Source organism: Anguilla anguilla, chromosome 17 (assembly GCF_013347855.1).
Source record: "Anguilla anguilla isolate fAngAng1 chromosome 17, fAngAng1.pri, whole genome shotgun sequence".
NCBI lineage: Eukaryota > Metazoa > Chordata > Actinopteri > Anguilliformes > Anguillidae > Anguilla > Anguilla anguilla.
Genome location: NC_049217.1, coordinates 9,194,902 through 9,210,351, shown reverse-complemented (window position 1 = coordinate 9,210,351; position 15,450 = coordinate 9,194,902). Strand labels below are relative to the sequence as shown.

Here is a 15,450-nt window from a genome sequence, read left to right as displayed (position 1 = left end):
TGCCTAAATCTGCATGCTTGCTTTTAGGTAAGCCACTGCACAATGCCCTAAGCGCCTAAATGTAAGCATATCGTGGACCAGTTTCTATGTTTCGACAGAGCTTGAGGAGACCAAGAGACCACCGGGGTGCTACAAGTGTGCCAGCATTTTCCTGAAATGGGACTGTTGTGGTCCGTGGATCGTCTTTAAAAAATGGGTGCACTTTGTGGTGATGGACCCATTCATGGACTTATTCATCACCATCTGCGTAATCATCAACACTGTGTTCATGGCTTTGGAGTGTTACCCCATGTCGCCGGAGCACGAGGAACTTCTGAGTTTTGGAAACCTGGTAAGACGTTGGCTCTCATCAGAGAAATGGCTTTGTAGAGAGAGAAATTATTCCTCGTGGACCAAGTGCCCATTTAACCGTTACCAACTGCAACGTGAAGCTTGCTAACTGCTAAAAAAAAGACCTATCGATGGAAGGTTTTTTTAAAATATAGATCTCCACCTATTAGAACTAATGCCCCTCTAGGAAAAGATAAGCAGGATACTCCTGTTCAAGAACCTTTCGATTGGTCATTAATGGTGATTTATTGTTTTTGCCATTAAAAGTTTGGTAAGTTATGAGTACAGCATCACATTTTCTAAATTAATACGTCTTACTGTCGGTAATTTTATAATCAGCTTGAACATTTTTTAACCAGCATTTTTTTTTTTACATAAAATGAAAATGAATATTATTGATTTAATTAAAATTATTATTAATATTTCTTTTTTGGCTTGTATACTTCATTTAAAATTGCTGATGGGTGAATAATGTGATTACCACTCATGGTCAAGAATATGTTTCAAATGTATTTTTACGAACAAAAAAAGCTCTGAGAAACTACAACAGATGACAAGGACACAGATAGAAGTTTTAAGCACTAAACTACTTTAAGCACGTCGGCATTTCCATTATTTAATAATGTGATTCTGTGAATGTTCTGTAGATGTGGATGAAATCTGAATTGATGGATTTTAGTCAGGGGGAAAGACTGTACCATTCATTCAGCCTGTAGCATCCTGTCTGCCACCAGAGATTATGCAGGAAGTGTCCTCCTCTGATTCAACGGCTGTGCTATCTTATATCTTATATCTTATCTTATGTGCTATCTGTGCCTATCTGGTTCTGGTTCTAACTGGTCCTGTGTAGTGAAAAGAAGCGGCAAGAGCTATCACGTGTTTCGGGGGAGACTGAGTCATTGCCTGTACTCTGCCGAGCTGGCAAAGGTGCTTGCAGCAATGAGCAGGATAACAATTTATTAATTGAGACATTCTGGATGGGGAGTAAATAAAATCAATCTTGGTCAGACCTATCCATTTCTTCTCCTAGGTTTTCACTTTCATCTTCGCTGCTGAGATGGTCGTCAAAATCATTGCCATGGACCCATACTATTATTTCCAGGTTGGGTGGAACATTTTCGACAGCATTATTGCCACTCTGAGCCTGCTGGAGCTGGGTCTGGCTGATGTTGAGGGCCTGTCTGTGCTCAGGTCATTCCGTTTGGTAAGGCTAATCTCAAGGCTTGACATTTTACCCTTTTCCCTTGACTGTTCAGAGTATCCTAGCAACATCTGGGATATAAAATACAATATAAATAAGATAGATATAAATGTACTGTAAGCATTCTGGTTTTCTTTACCAACACAGTTTCGAGAGTTCATTTTGGTAACTGCTGAACAGTGCATGTGAAGAACGTAACAATATAATTGTTAGTTAGTCAACAGTAGGGAAAAATATTTCTGGAATCCAATCCTGGATTAACAATGTGTGTCATGCTTATAACTGCTGGTAGGGTAAAGGCTTAAGTGGTGTCCTATTACATGCTACTATCATGATCAGCCTTTTAATATCTCATGACAGATCTGATGAAGTGCTCCGTTCCGTTTTGTGTTGTTTTTCATGCTTTCCTGTGTTGGATGGCAGCTGCGTATCTTTAGGCTGGGGGAGTCGTGGCCTGCCTTCAATATGCTCATAAAAATCATGAGGAACTCGGTGGGTGCCCTTGGCAAGGTCACCCTGGTGCTGGCCGTAACGGTCACAACCTTCGCCATGGTGGGCGTGCAGCTGTTCGGTAAGAGCTACAGGGACTGCGTGTGCAAGATCGCCCAGGACTGCGAGCTGCCGCGCTGGCACATGCACGACTTTTTCCACTCCTTCATGCTGGTCTTCCGCATCCTCTGTGGGGAGTGGATTGAGACCATGTGGGACTGCATGGAGGTGGCTGGCCCGGCCATGTGCGTAGTTTTCTACATCACGGTCCTGGTCATCGGTAATCTGGTGGTGAGTATTCCAAAAATAAGCCCCTATATAAACCAATGGGATTTTAAATTTGAGGTGCCTGCCTTTACATGAATAATCCACAGACGCAAAATAGATTTTTTAGCCTGGATTCGATCAACATTACTTTGTCTGCTCAAACAAAGTCTGGCAAATTCAGCAACTGCCAACATAAACTCACCTGTGTTGACTTGGTTCATAAAGTTTTGGAAAAATGTTCATTGCATTCATCTCTCCATTGAGAACTTTATTAGCACTAATCAGTTCAGAGATTTGGTTTAACCTGGTGACCTATGTCAGAAGTAATGATAAAGGAAATCAGAGAAATAGCACTGAAAACCCCAAAGAACAGTATCACTTGCCTTTTTGGAAAACATTTATGTTCTTTATTGTTTGTATCACTTGTGGGTTTATAGATTGTATACCTGTACAGCTGCAAACTTGATGTAAATATAATTGTGATGATTCTGGCCAATGAACCCTTGAGAACAGAGAATGGAACATCTATAAAAATACAAAAAATGTATTTTGAAAATTCAGAACAAATCAGCCTATTGTGCAAAATATGGCAGAATTGAATTCTGACAGTGGTCACATAGCTGTACCTAAGCAGTCTTCAGGTTGGTTAAACTCGTCCTCACACTGCCATTGACAGCATCCACTCCTTCTCAAGCGTTGTGTCACCCTCACTGTATAATACATTTGCTGTGCCTAGCTTCAACTGCTTGAAATAGTTAAGCTGATTCTAACTTACTTTGATGTGCTAGAAGAAAAGAAGCTACCAGAAAAGAACCACTCAGGATTTCTGAGATGACGGATCCATCTGTATTGTTATGTTTAGCATTACAGAACAAGGCATACTGGTGTGTAGCATGAGGGTTTGTTATTTTTTGGCTCCAGCCAACTGTGTAACTGTAACTGCGATCTCCATCTAAAATGACCAATAGGAACCAAGAAATGGGCTAATGTGGATTCAGCACTAAAGATATCCCCTTTCGTCAATACCTGCACACAATATAATATTTATACGGCTTTGTTACAACAGAACCACACACATTTGATTGGGGTTTAGTGTATAATTTCTTAGGAGACTCAGGAAATGGACCAAGCGCCAACACTCTTTAAGTTTTATCGCTGTGCTACTGAGAGCTTTTTAACAGGTTGCATCGCAGTCTGGTACGGCCACTGTACTGTACAGGAGCATGAAGGCATGCAAAAGATTGTCAAGACTGCTTAGGCACTCGCAGGCCTTCACCTCCCATAACTTATACCAGTGGTCTTAACAGAACACAACACATTATCAGTGACTCCTCCCACCCATGATTTGTCTACTCATGCTACACTATGTGGCATTCAACATTTCATCCAAAATTATGGGCATTAATATGGAGTTGGTCCACCATTTTCTGATAAAACAACCTCCACTCTTCTGGGAAGGCTTTATACTACAGATTGGAGCATTGCTGAAGGGATTTGATTCCATTCAGCCAGAAGAGCATTAGTGCAGTCAAGCACTGATTGGGCAATATGGCCTGGCTCGCAGACAGCTTCCCCAAACTATTGGGAAAGCACAGAATCATCTAGAATGCGATTGTATGTTGTAGCATTAAGATTTGCCTTTACTTGAACAAAGAGGCCTTGCCCAAATCATGAAAAACAGTCCCAAACCAGATACTTTTGGTGATATAGTGTATCAGCTAGAAGGTATCGCAGCATTCGGTCCAGAACCACACTTTTTAAGGACAATTTCTTTCCATAGGTCATCAAGATACTAAATACGAAATAGATTCTGACTGTTTGCTCTTTAAATTTATGAACTGTCATTAACTTTTGACTGTAACATGCACTGTTCATTTATTTTTCAACATTATGGTCTTTTTTATATTATTGTACTGTGCCTGTTTGTGTGCTGTGTTTTTTTGTTTTGTTTTTGTTTTGCAGAGAAGGGTGCTTTTGAGTAAGCATTTCATTGTTTAAAGCACCTGTGTGTTTAACATATGACAATAAACCCTGGCCTTCACCTTGACATAATTGAGAAGCTTGCTAATCCATGTCCTTTTTTCCACATGAGATTGAACTGAATGGAACCTAACTAAAGTGAAGGTTAGCAGAAATTGCAGGCGCCACGACCAATCTTAATGCACCGCCTCCTTCCCACAGGTGGTTAACCTGTTCATGGCCCTGCTGTGGAACTCTTTCCGTGGGAACTATCCGGCCATGTACAGCGAGGCCAGAAATATGGTGAACATGCAGATTGCCATGAAGAGGATCAGCAGGGGCTTCGCCTGGGTCAAAGCCTTCATCATCAGGCCAACGAATAGTCCGCTGGGAATGAAGCTGAAGGCGGGAAAGGATGGAGACAGAGACGAAGGCGACGCCAAGAAGGAAAACCTCGCCCTGGAGCATGTGGGCATCGACTGCTCCCTTGCCGTGCCCATTGCCAAGGCAGAGTTGGACTTGGATGATGAAAATGATACCGATGCACTCAAAAACGTAAGTAAATTGACAGATTTTCTTTCCAAAATATTTAATCTAGTTAAGTATCTAAATGAGTACTTGAGGTGTGGAGTACGGTACTGCTATTATACTCTTAAGTAAGGTGACCACAGATTGGCTCAGTAAATATCCAACTGAGCCTGAGCGACTACCATAAACATTCTTCTGTGCAAAAAGGTGAACTATTTCATGCTACTTAATCGCATTTTATGAATTTAATGTATGATGTGTGTAATATTAATGCATTGTTCAATAATTCAAAAGTATAGCCTATAATTGTTATTTAAATGTAGCACTTTGTAGCTTTGCAGCAAATTCCTTAGTTTTTGTTATTGTTGACAGCCCTGCATTGGCTGACTGGCCTGTTGTTGTCATCAAACAGTCTTATTTTGACATGCTCTAATTATTTATCCTACTAGTGACCTTTGCCCTTTACAAAACATCTGCACCTCATGAACTGACTTCACTTCTGTAGATTACATTTAAATATGTAATTATTCACTCATGTATGTTTTTCTGTACTCTATGTAATCCTGTTACATGGGGATGGGATGACAGTTTACACTTGTTACTATTTATGATTACTCCAAGGGGAATTTTACATTCATCTGGCACATATCAGCACACAGTAAATTTGAATGAGAATTTCCCATGCCCTTAGTGACAGGTATAGCCCATGGAGATAGTAATAACTTAAATTACGTACAATAAGATTGCAATCAAATAATATTCCACCATCAAACATAACACACGGCTAGGGCTTGACATTAACTCTTTCAAGCAGCCGTTAGAACAAGTCACGGTAAAGAAATCAGCATCCAGGGCTAAAACAACCCACTTTGGGAAAATTAGTCAAATAAAATGGCCATATCAAACACATTCTTTCAAACTAAATTGTTTAGAATAAAATTAAAATTAAAACATTTTATTAAAAATATGGAAAGAAAGTCCTTGGTTCTTTGGCTATTAGATATTCTTTGCGAAAATGCTCTGTCTACACTTTTTAAACTGGAAAACTAAATTAAATTAAAACAAAAGAATATGCTAATATATGAACCACGGTTCACCTGTTTTCATTTTTCAGATGTTTTCGGTACGATTTTTCCGTACACACTGGATTTTTTCACACCTCTTATCTTTATCCAACTAAATTCTCAGTTCACTGGCTTATCCTTCACGAACGACCGTTCTCAGTTCACTAGTTAGCAAGCTGAACTGAGCGTTTGGCCATGTTTCAGTTCAGTGAGTGGGACTACGCAGTCAGAGCTCCGGTCAAGCACTGAACGATTCGGTGAACGAATCTTTTGAACAAATCTTTTTAATAAACTGATTCTAATGATTCAGTACACTGAAAGGAACTGCTTTGCCCATCACTAGTAGTTGCAGATGAGACTGTAGGGAGGGGGTGCTTGTTAAATGGAAGACCTGCACGACAGTGGTGGCACTTAGAAACTCCATATTTGGCATAGTTGTTGTGTGTCATCCACTAGTAAAGCTAGAACACAGGGTTGGTTATTTTCGCTCATAGTTTGGTTGCAGGAGCACTGAATGTCTGAGCTGAACAATCTCAGGACTGTGGCATCCTGGCCACTAGGGGGCTTGCACGAAGAGGTTAAGAGATGTGCGCCAGTCTACATGGTTCTGCTGGGGTCAGCGGACAGAGACCTCTCTTATTGTCAGACTCTCTCCTCAACAGGGGAATGCAGAGAAATCCCCACAGTGCAGCGCTGTGGACCGCAAACCAGAGGAGGTGGCCATTGCAACAGAAAAGGACGGTCCACAGGACTGCTTCACCAAAGGTACAGAATCAGGGCAATCTTTGGGCTCTCTGTAGACTCCCCATGAGATCTACTCTCTCTGTAAACTCCCCATTAGAGCTACTCTCTCTGTAAACTCCCCATCAGAGCTGCTCTTTATGTAAACTCCTCATTTCAGCTACTCTCTCTGAAACTCTCCATTAGAACTATTGGCTCTCTGTGGATTCTCCATTAGAACCATGGGCTCTCTGTGGATTCTCCATTAGAACTATGGGCTCTCTGTGAATTCTCCATTAGAACTATGGGCTCTCTGTGAATTCTCCGATAGAACTATGGGCTCTTTGTGAACTATCCAACTATTGGCCCTCTGTAAACTCCCATCAGGGCCATGGGATCTCTGAACTGGTGGGGGAAGTTTTACTATTTACAGTCAGACTCTTAAAACAGTGAAATAAAGGCTTGTGACTCAAGCTGTACGTTAGTGCACAAAAATAATCTACATATTCGATTGGGCATTCCAAATCGGGAGAAAAGAGAGAAAAGGCCTGTAATAAGTCAGTAGCATTTTTGGTGACAAAGCAGTTGATTGGTACTTCTTGTTTAAAATTTGGTGTGAGAGCTGTCAGGTAGCACCTTGCCTTCTTTACCATTGGAGATGGGGATCTGCGTCTCTTTTGCAGGATGCATCAGGCGTTGCCCGTGGCTGAAGGTGGACATCACGCAGGGCCGTGGGAAGACGTGGTGGAACTTCAGGAGGACGTGCTTCGTCATTGTGGAGCACAGCTGCTTCCAGGCTTTCATCACCTTTGTCATCCTGGTCAGCTGTGGAGCTCTGGTGAGTGGAGCTTGCATCCTCTCAAGCATCAGTATGGTGTAATATATACAGTAAAGTGGTGGTAATTTGTTTATTTGCCTATATATTGTATACATTTTTTTCAATATATTGATCATATGTATACACCTAGACAATAGTTGATCTTGTGCCCACTAACTCGGTTATGAAGTATGCAGCAATGTGGCTTCAAACAAACGATGCAGCCTCATTTGACCATATTCACCACCCACTGGTGTCATACCTTATCGCCTTACAATGAATTATTTCTGTTTGGTTATCCCTGGTTATATGTGGTTCTATATATTTTCAATAATAATTTTTTATAATATTCATTGATATTCATTGTATTTATTAAAACGACTTCTCTGTGTTGGGCTCTATAAAATTCTCTGTGGATATTTTATGAAATCAACATTGCTGAACATAATGTGATTAAGTCAATGGACATATAGTGTATGGTTATTTAGTCCCAAATCATGTAACATTAAACTACCTGTACCTGCTATTGTTTTTTCATTATTTGTTCATATTTTGGCAGGCTTTTGAGGATATGTACCTTGAGCAGCGTAAAGTTTTAAGCATCATCCTGGCATATGCTGAGCTAGTCTTCACTAGCGTGTTCATTCTTGAAATGCTCCTAAAATGGTTGGCATATGGTTTCAAGACCTACTTCACCAGTGCCTGGTGTTGGCTGGAATTCCTTATTGTAAATGTAAGTTAGTATTTATTCATTTTTAAAAAATGGAAAACATTGCTTTCTAATCAAAAAAGCTTTCCCTCTTACTGCTTTCCCTCCTACTGCATTTTTAGTGTAGAATCTAAATACTTTCTTAATTTTACAAGTCTCCAGATAATTTATATTTTGGTTATTATTATTATTATTATGATTATTATTATTATTAGAGTGACATATTCCTGGAACATAAATAAGTCTGAGGAATGTACTTTGTGTCATGTTTAGTCTTTGACAAATGGGTTTTGTGGGTTGTTGTTGTTTTTGTTTCTTTAAGATAATTTGTAATTTAGGGAATTATGGAAAAGCAACAGCAATTATCCAAGTCTCAACTGCAGTTCATGGAAAATCCCTTTATAGCATCAGATAATATTGAGCATTTCATTCATTTTGCATCTTCATGAACAAAAACTAATGACTTTTTGGACGTTTGCATACAACTTGACTGGTCGGTGTTATCCACGATATAAGTATCTTTCGAAATTTCACGTCTGGACCAACCATGTTGTTTCATATACATGCATGTTGTGGATATTTTTTCGCCTGCGCCAGCTTCATTGCCCCATGTGGGATATATAAATGATTGCTGAATTTGACTTGAATATAAAGGATTATTGAAGTCAACTCTTTGTATGGCTTGACAATGCAGTCTCCCATCTGTCAACACAAAAGCAGTTAGCATTACATTACATTACATTACAGGCATTTAGCAGACACTCTTATCCAGAGCGACGTACAGCAAGTGCATCAGTTCAAAGTGCAGAGTAGCTGTAGGTGCCACAGCAATGCAATGCTTGAGTTGTAACAGCATTCAAATTGTGCCTCAGGTTTCTCTCCTAAGCATGATGGTTACTCTGGGCTTCCCCGTGTTTGGATCTGTCAATGTTTTGAGAGCTCTCAGGATCCCATCCAGAATTGAGGGGACGAGGGTGAGTGACTGTTCTACTGCATCCAGCAAGCACCATCTATTATCAGTATAGCAGCACTCAAGCTACAACTGTATACTGTATGCAGCTGTTAGGTCCTGGTGTTTCATGTTTGTGTATGTGTGTGTGCATACTTGTGTGTATATGCCTGTATATGCGTGTCTGTGTGCGTGTGCTTGTGTGGGTGCTTGTGTGTGTATATGTGTTGACCCCTACAGGTTGTGCTGAACACTCTTGTTGGGGCCATTCCCTCCCTCTTCAACGTTGTCCTGGCCTGCATCACTTTATGGCTCATCTTCAGTATCATGGGAGTCAACCTGTTTGCTGGGAAGTTCTACTATTGCATGAACACCACCAGCGAGGAGATGTTCCACGCATTTGACATCAACAACCACACAGAGTGCTCCAATTTAATCTTCATGAACTTCACTGGAGTAACTTGGGAGAATAGGATGGTGAACTTCGACAGCGTTCCCATGGGCTACCTCTCTCTCCTGCAAGTGGTAAGTTTGTCATGAATGATCCATTGGAGAGTAGCAGATATGCAGAATCCTCCGTTTAATAACTCAGCCCTGCTACAGGTGGGTGGGCAAAGAGAGTTCTTGCATTTTCCTACTGAAGAAACATCCAGTCAGACTGGCAGATAATAAAGTTGGGGATTCACCCTCCCTGGGTCTCAGTAGGACACGGTCTCATACAGTAGTGCCATGGGCAGCAATATGGCACTGTCTCATACGGTGGTGCCATGGGCAGCAGTATGGCACTGTCTCATACGGTAGTGCCATGGGCAGCATTATGGCACTGTTTCATACAGTAGTGCCATGGGCAGCAGTATGGCACTGTCTCATACGGTGGTGCCATGGGCAGCATTATGGCACTGTCTCATATAGTAGTGCCATGGCGGCAGACAATGGTGAGGGAACTGTTCATGTAACTGAGGTTTTCTTTGGTTGTTAAATCACTTTGGTTTTCTACATTGAATTCAATGGGCTGCAGGCTCTTTTGCCCTCAACATACACAGTAGGGTGAGTTTCCCGGTACTTCCTAGGCTTCACCACCTGACCCCTTCTACTCCCTCCCCTTTACTGTATGCTCTATGGCTAAATCAAGATGTATAGGAGAGGCTGCCAAATCCCTAAAATGTAATTTAAATATAGTGGAGCAGAGGTTATCAGGTCTTCCTGTATGCATTGCTATTTGTGGGTTTTTTGTGTGTGTTTGTTTTTTTTGTTCAGGGAACGAATAAAGGCTGGTTGGACATCATATATGCAGCAATGGATGCACGTTCAGTAAGGGATTCTTAATTACAATGATACTCATGTGTTCCTGTGTTTGGAATAATTATGTGATATAATCCATTTTTTAATGCAATATGTTTTTGTTGGATTGCATGCCCAGGGTTACAGGGAGGAGGGGGGGGGGGGGGGGGGGGGGGGGGGGGGGGGGGGGGGGGGGGGGGGGGGGGGGGGGGGGTTGGAGTCTATCCCAGCATGCAGTGGGCGAGAGGCAGGAATACACCCTGGACAGATCACCAATCCATCCAGGGCAACTCAACTGAAAATTTATTTATAAAACAAGATAAAATGGTTTCTTTGGAAAGCATAGTTTGGATAATTTACTTATTGTTTGTATTGGTGTGTACATGTAGTTTTCAGAATATGCACTGCTGATGAAATAAGAGTTGGTTTTAGAATCTCTATTATAAGAGATGCCTAAAAAAGTGACTTGGTCTCCAAACATTTAAAATCACCTATAACATCCATCACATTAGCTAAAATATTGCCTCAGAGTTGAATTTATCTGTCTTATGATATGTAGTTATGATAAGCACAGGATCTGGCAGGTGTGAATTTACAAAATAGACACAGTTTGGCTATTTACTCTTGTTGGAAACTGAGGTTGTCTTTGAACTTTTTGTTCATACAGGTCGAAGATCAGCCTGTGTATGAAGAAAACCTCTACATATACCTCTACTTTGTCTTCTTCATTTTTGGGTCCATCTTCACCTTATGTTTTTTCCTCGGTGCTTATATTGACTACTATAACCAGCAAAAAAAAAAGATAAGTATCAGCACATCTGGGACAGTCGATAATTCTCTAGAGCATTTAATCACAATTAAACCAGCATTATCAACAATGAGGGATGAGCCTAGCTGAATGCTTATTAATCCATACTCTGTTTATTGGAGAAATGTGATAACAGCAGTTTCAGCACCTGACTCCTGAACACCTGACTCTAGTAATTAGTCGCTCAACAAGATCGCTGGCTGTTGAATGATGAGTGCTTTGTTAGGGTTGGAGTAAAATTCTACACTACAGTAGATCTGCAGGAACAGGGTTGGTTACCACTGCTGTATAGTTTGATGCAGATTGTCTATCTTTTGCTGTTTATAGCTCTGTGCCATTTTTTTTGAGTGTGCAGGTCGCCAGCATATGCACCAATAATAATAGTCTCTGACTCAATACTTAGGAGGGCAGGATCTCTTCATGACAGAGGGACAGAGAAAGTACTGGATGAAAGAACTGGACTCTAAAGAACAGAGGTCCATTCCCAGACCTCAGGTATCTAATGATGGTCCCAAGGCTTTGTGCAACTATTTTGCATTTTGCATAGGATCCATTTGTACAGCTGGATACACAGAATTAGGGTTAAATGCCTTGCATAAGGGTACAACAACTGTGCTCCTACCTGGGATTCAAACCCGTAACCTTTAGGTTACCCCAATCAACTAAGAAATCCACAAGGAAGAACACTCTCAATCTCATTGATGTTCCACATAACCACAAATCGAAACCTTCAATTTGAAATCATTGAATGATAACTGTTATAAGGCACCAGTTAGCTGTGAGTTGTCTCCTTGTTCATCGCACATATCTGTTGATTTTCCTAAAGTTGATGATCACACTTTCTCGGTCACAGCACTGACTACACTGTTTTTCTTTTGTATGTGTTCTGTTTGTGTTTATTTTTCATTTCTGGGTTCCACGTGAAGAACTGTCTCCAAGGCCTGGCATTTGACTTCGTCACAAAGCCATTCATTGAAATCTTCATGATGGTTCTGCTTTGCATCTACATGGTGATCTTGATGACGGAGACTGACGATCAAAGTCTGGAAATGGAGATTTTCCAGTACTTTGGCACTCTGGTCTATGTCCTGATCTTAATCATCGAGTGTGCCCTCAAAATATTTGCACTCAGACAATATTTCTTCAACGTAGGATGGAATATCTTTGATTTTGTGGTGGTCATTCTCTCCATACTGAGTAAGCAGAAAATCTCGAGAAACCTTTTGCCAAATTGATTTTCACTGCATGACACTGCATGAATTAAAAGAATAACACAAACATAAACAAAAGGGCAGCAAAGTAACTCAAAAGTGCGTGACGGAGCTGATAAAAGGTTTTAGAGTATTTGATATTTGAAAATGACTCTTCCTTTCTTTCAAGGTGTTGTGCTGGCGGACCTCATAGAGAAGTACTTTGTGTCGCCTACACTTTTCCGTATAATGAGAGTGGCCAGAATTGGCTGTATCCTGCGTCTCATCAGGGGATTAGAGGGCATCAACAAGCTTCTAAGGGCTCTGATGATGTCACTTCCTGCCATCTTTAATTTTGTCCTGCTCCTCTTCATAAATATGTTCATCTTCTCCATCATCGGCATGTCACTGTTTGCTCATGTGAAGAAAATGCATGGAATGAATGACATGACAAACTTTGAGACATTCGGCAACAGCATGTTGTCCATGTTTCAGACCACAACATTAGCAGGCTGGGATGGACTTCTCCTTCCCATTCTGCACAGTGGGTCTCCGGACTGCGACCCTTATTTTGAGAATCCAGGCACTAGCGTGAGGGGAAACTGTGCCAGCCCCACCCTAGGCATCATCTTCTTCTGCAGCTACATCATAATTTCCCTTCTAATTGTGGTCAACATGTACATCGCCATCATCCTAGAGAACTTCAAAGTGACTACCAAGGAGAGTGCCGACCCGCTGTGCGAGGACGACTTTGAGATGTTCTATGAGACTTGGGAGAAGTTTGACCCGGATGCCACCCAGTATGTGGACTATAGCCAGCTGTCGGATTTCTGTGATGCATTGAAGGACCCTCTGAGGATCCCCAAGCCCAACACCATTAAGCTGATCACAATGGACCTACCCATAGCCCCCGGTGACAAGATCCACTGCCGGGACATCCTGATGGCTCTAACCACAGAGGTGCTGGGTGATTCGGGGGAGATGGACTCCCTAAAGACCAGCATAGAGGAGAAGTTCATGATGAAAAACCCTTCCAAGCTGGCCTACGAGCCCATCACCACCACCTTGAGGCGCAAACAGGAGGAGGTGGCCGCCAGCATCATCCAGCGAGCCTGCCGCAAGCACCTACCAAAGTTTTGTGAGAAGATGGCTAAGGCAAAGGAGGACAAGGAGCAGCCAGAGAAAGAGAGAATGACTGCCAAACCGATCAATTCCCTCTACGGCAGTCAGGCAGCTAAGGAGGACCTAGCGACCATGGAAGCCCAACCCTTAATGGGCTCTGTGGATAGCCAGCCTGAGGCAGACCCAAAGGACATTCAGTCCAGTGGAGCCCCAGTACACGTCATGACCAAGGTGATTCTGCGTTCTGCCACATCCTCCATCCCCCAACCCACCGTACCTGCAAGCAACTCGACAGACTCTGACATTTAAAACCAAAATCAAGAATAATGCATCTTGGTCTTCCAGTTAGAAGAGCTGTTGACATCCTTGTCAAGACTGGTCATTCCTCCCAGCGCTGGATTTCCTTTGTTATGATTTGTGTAGTTAAGGAGAGGAGGAAGGCGCTAAGTCTCCACAGTATGGCTAACCCTCCGGAACAGGACAATCTGAAGTACTTGACAGGGATTTTAAATTTCCTGTAACTAATATAACACAGCCAAAGATGTCAATAAAAAGTAATGAAGCAGGGTTTATTTTTAAGAATGAATGAATGAAGACGATCCATTGATGTTGTGATGTATCTTTTTCTGAGGCAATCCGTTAAAGGCTGCTTTTTCTCTAGTTATCAGCCCCATTGGGGTGATAACTAGAGAAATCAGCCCCAATTTCTCTAATGGATGTGTATATGTCTTTGTTTCCTCCAAAAGAGGATGCCAAATCGGGTGTAAATATCAGCACCTGTACCTTTCATAGAGACAGATGGTATTTCCATTTATTCAGCAATTTGAGTGATTTGCAGTACTGTATGAAAGGGGAAAACTAAAGCATAGCATATGTATGTGAACAACATTTTTCATAAAATGATTTTCATACCTTTCCTAATGAACTTATTAAAAGGCACAATGGTTAGTTATGTCCATTTAAGAAATATAACAAAAATGCTCCTCAAAATATTTCTTTAAATATTTAGTGGGTTTTCTTAAAAATGTAATTGTCATCACAAAGTTCTATACATTCCATATGTATGTATAAATTCAGGTTACTGATTATTGTCACTGTAATGTAATGTGTCACACTGTTCGATTAGACACTGTACGTTTCAGTGTATGATATGATGCACATATAATGTCATACAAAAAACATTTATCTCAAATAAAAACAAGCATTCCTGTAAGAATTAATTAGCAATTTTCATAAAATAGTCATGCCTAAACAAAATAAGCCTGCTTGCATTTTATGTACTTTGTATGCATATATATGTTTATATAATTATCTTGCATATAAATCATGTAATATTCTTTCTTTATTACAAACAGGATCTTAAAGTCACTAGCCTGTAAGAGTATAGTAAATCTAAAACACTATTTGCCTCAGTTTGCATTTGCATTAAAACAAGTAAAAACAATCTCATGACACAATTACCTGTATGCATTATTATTAATAAAATATCAAGTATCCATTTGGATGGGTTTGGTTTTATACTCATGCAATTTTTATCTAGCTGATACAACTTTTATTTGATGCTGAACATTTTAAGTTCTCCAGATTAAATGGGACAATGGCTATTGAACTTTTTCTTGTTTGAATGTGATATTCCATCTATATTTTAGTTTTATATCATTACTAATTAACAAATATGTCACCCTTGTGGTTTCTTTCTTTCAAACAATTCTTTTTTTACCACTCTGAGGCCTTTTTTCATGACTATTATTATGTTCATGTTATGTGATTATGAATCTGTTAACATTCAAATAAATGGATTCTTTTTCATACCATTGTGCCAAAATTATTATTCTTCGCATGTATTAAAAAATGTGGGTAAAGGCAATCTGTTTACCAGATTAACACCCGATCATTTATCAATAGTACTGATTATAATTAAGGCTGGGTGTCCATCACAGAACATTTCGGCTAGTCATGGAACAGTCACGGCCAAGTTGTTGAAAGTCACAGAAAACTAAAAAAAATGAAAAGCAT

The 15,450-nt window shown here is 40.7% G+C and overlaps 1 protein-coding gene across 1 annotated transcript in view; it reads left to right on the top strand.

Annotated features, from left to right (window-relative positions):
• LOC118216729 (sodium channel protein type 4 subunit alpha B-like) overlaps nucleotides 1–15,241 on the top strand; it is a 28,499-nt gene extending 13,258 nt beyond the window's left edge. The window contains exons 12-25 of the mRNA XM_035398168.1: nucleotides 99–331; nucleotides 1,361–1,534; nucleotides 1,955–2,311; nucleotides 4,469–4,801; nucleotides 6,501–6,603; nucleotides 7,242–7,396; nucleotides 7,935–8,108; nucleotides 8,957–9,058; nucleotides 9,274–9,558; nucleotides 10,291–10,344; nucleotides 10,982–11,116; nucleotides 11,522–11,617; nucleotides 12,049–12,319; nucleotides 12,503–15,241. Coding sequence (XP_035254059.1) covers nucleotides 99–331; nucleotides 1,361–1,534; nucleotides 1,955–2,311; nucleotides 4,469–4,801; nucleotides 6,501–6,603; nucleotides 7,242–7,396; nucleotides 7,935–8,108; nucleotides 8,957–9,058; nucleotides 9,274–9,558; nucleotides 10,291–10,344; nucleotides 10,982–11,116; nucleotides 11,522–11,617; nucleotides 12,049–12,319; nucleotides 12,503–13,743 — 3,713 coding nt within the window. The 3' untranslated portion in view covers nucleotides 13,744–15,241. The remainder of the gene's footprint in view (nucleotides 1–98; nucleotides 332–1,360; nucleotides 1,535–1,954; nucleotides 2,312–4,468; nucleotides 4,802–6,500; nucleotides 6,604–7,241; nucleotides 7,397–7,934; nucleotides 8,109–8,956; nucleotides 9,059–9,273; nucleotides 9,559–10,290; nucleotides 10,345–10,981; nucleotides 11,117–11,521; nucleotides 11,618–12,048; nucleotides 12,320–12,502) is intronic.
• The last annotated feature ends 209 nt before the right edge of the window (nucleotides 15,242–15,450 follow it).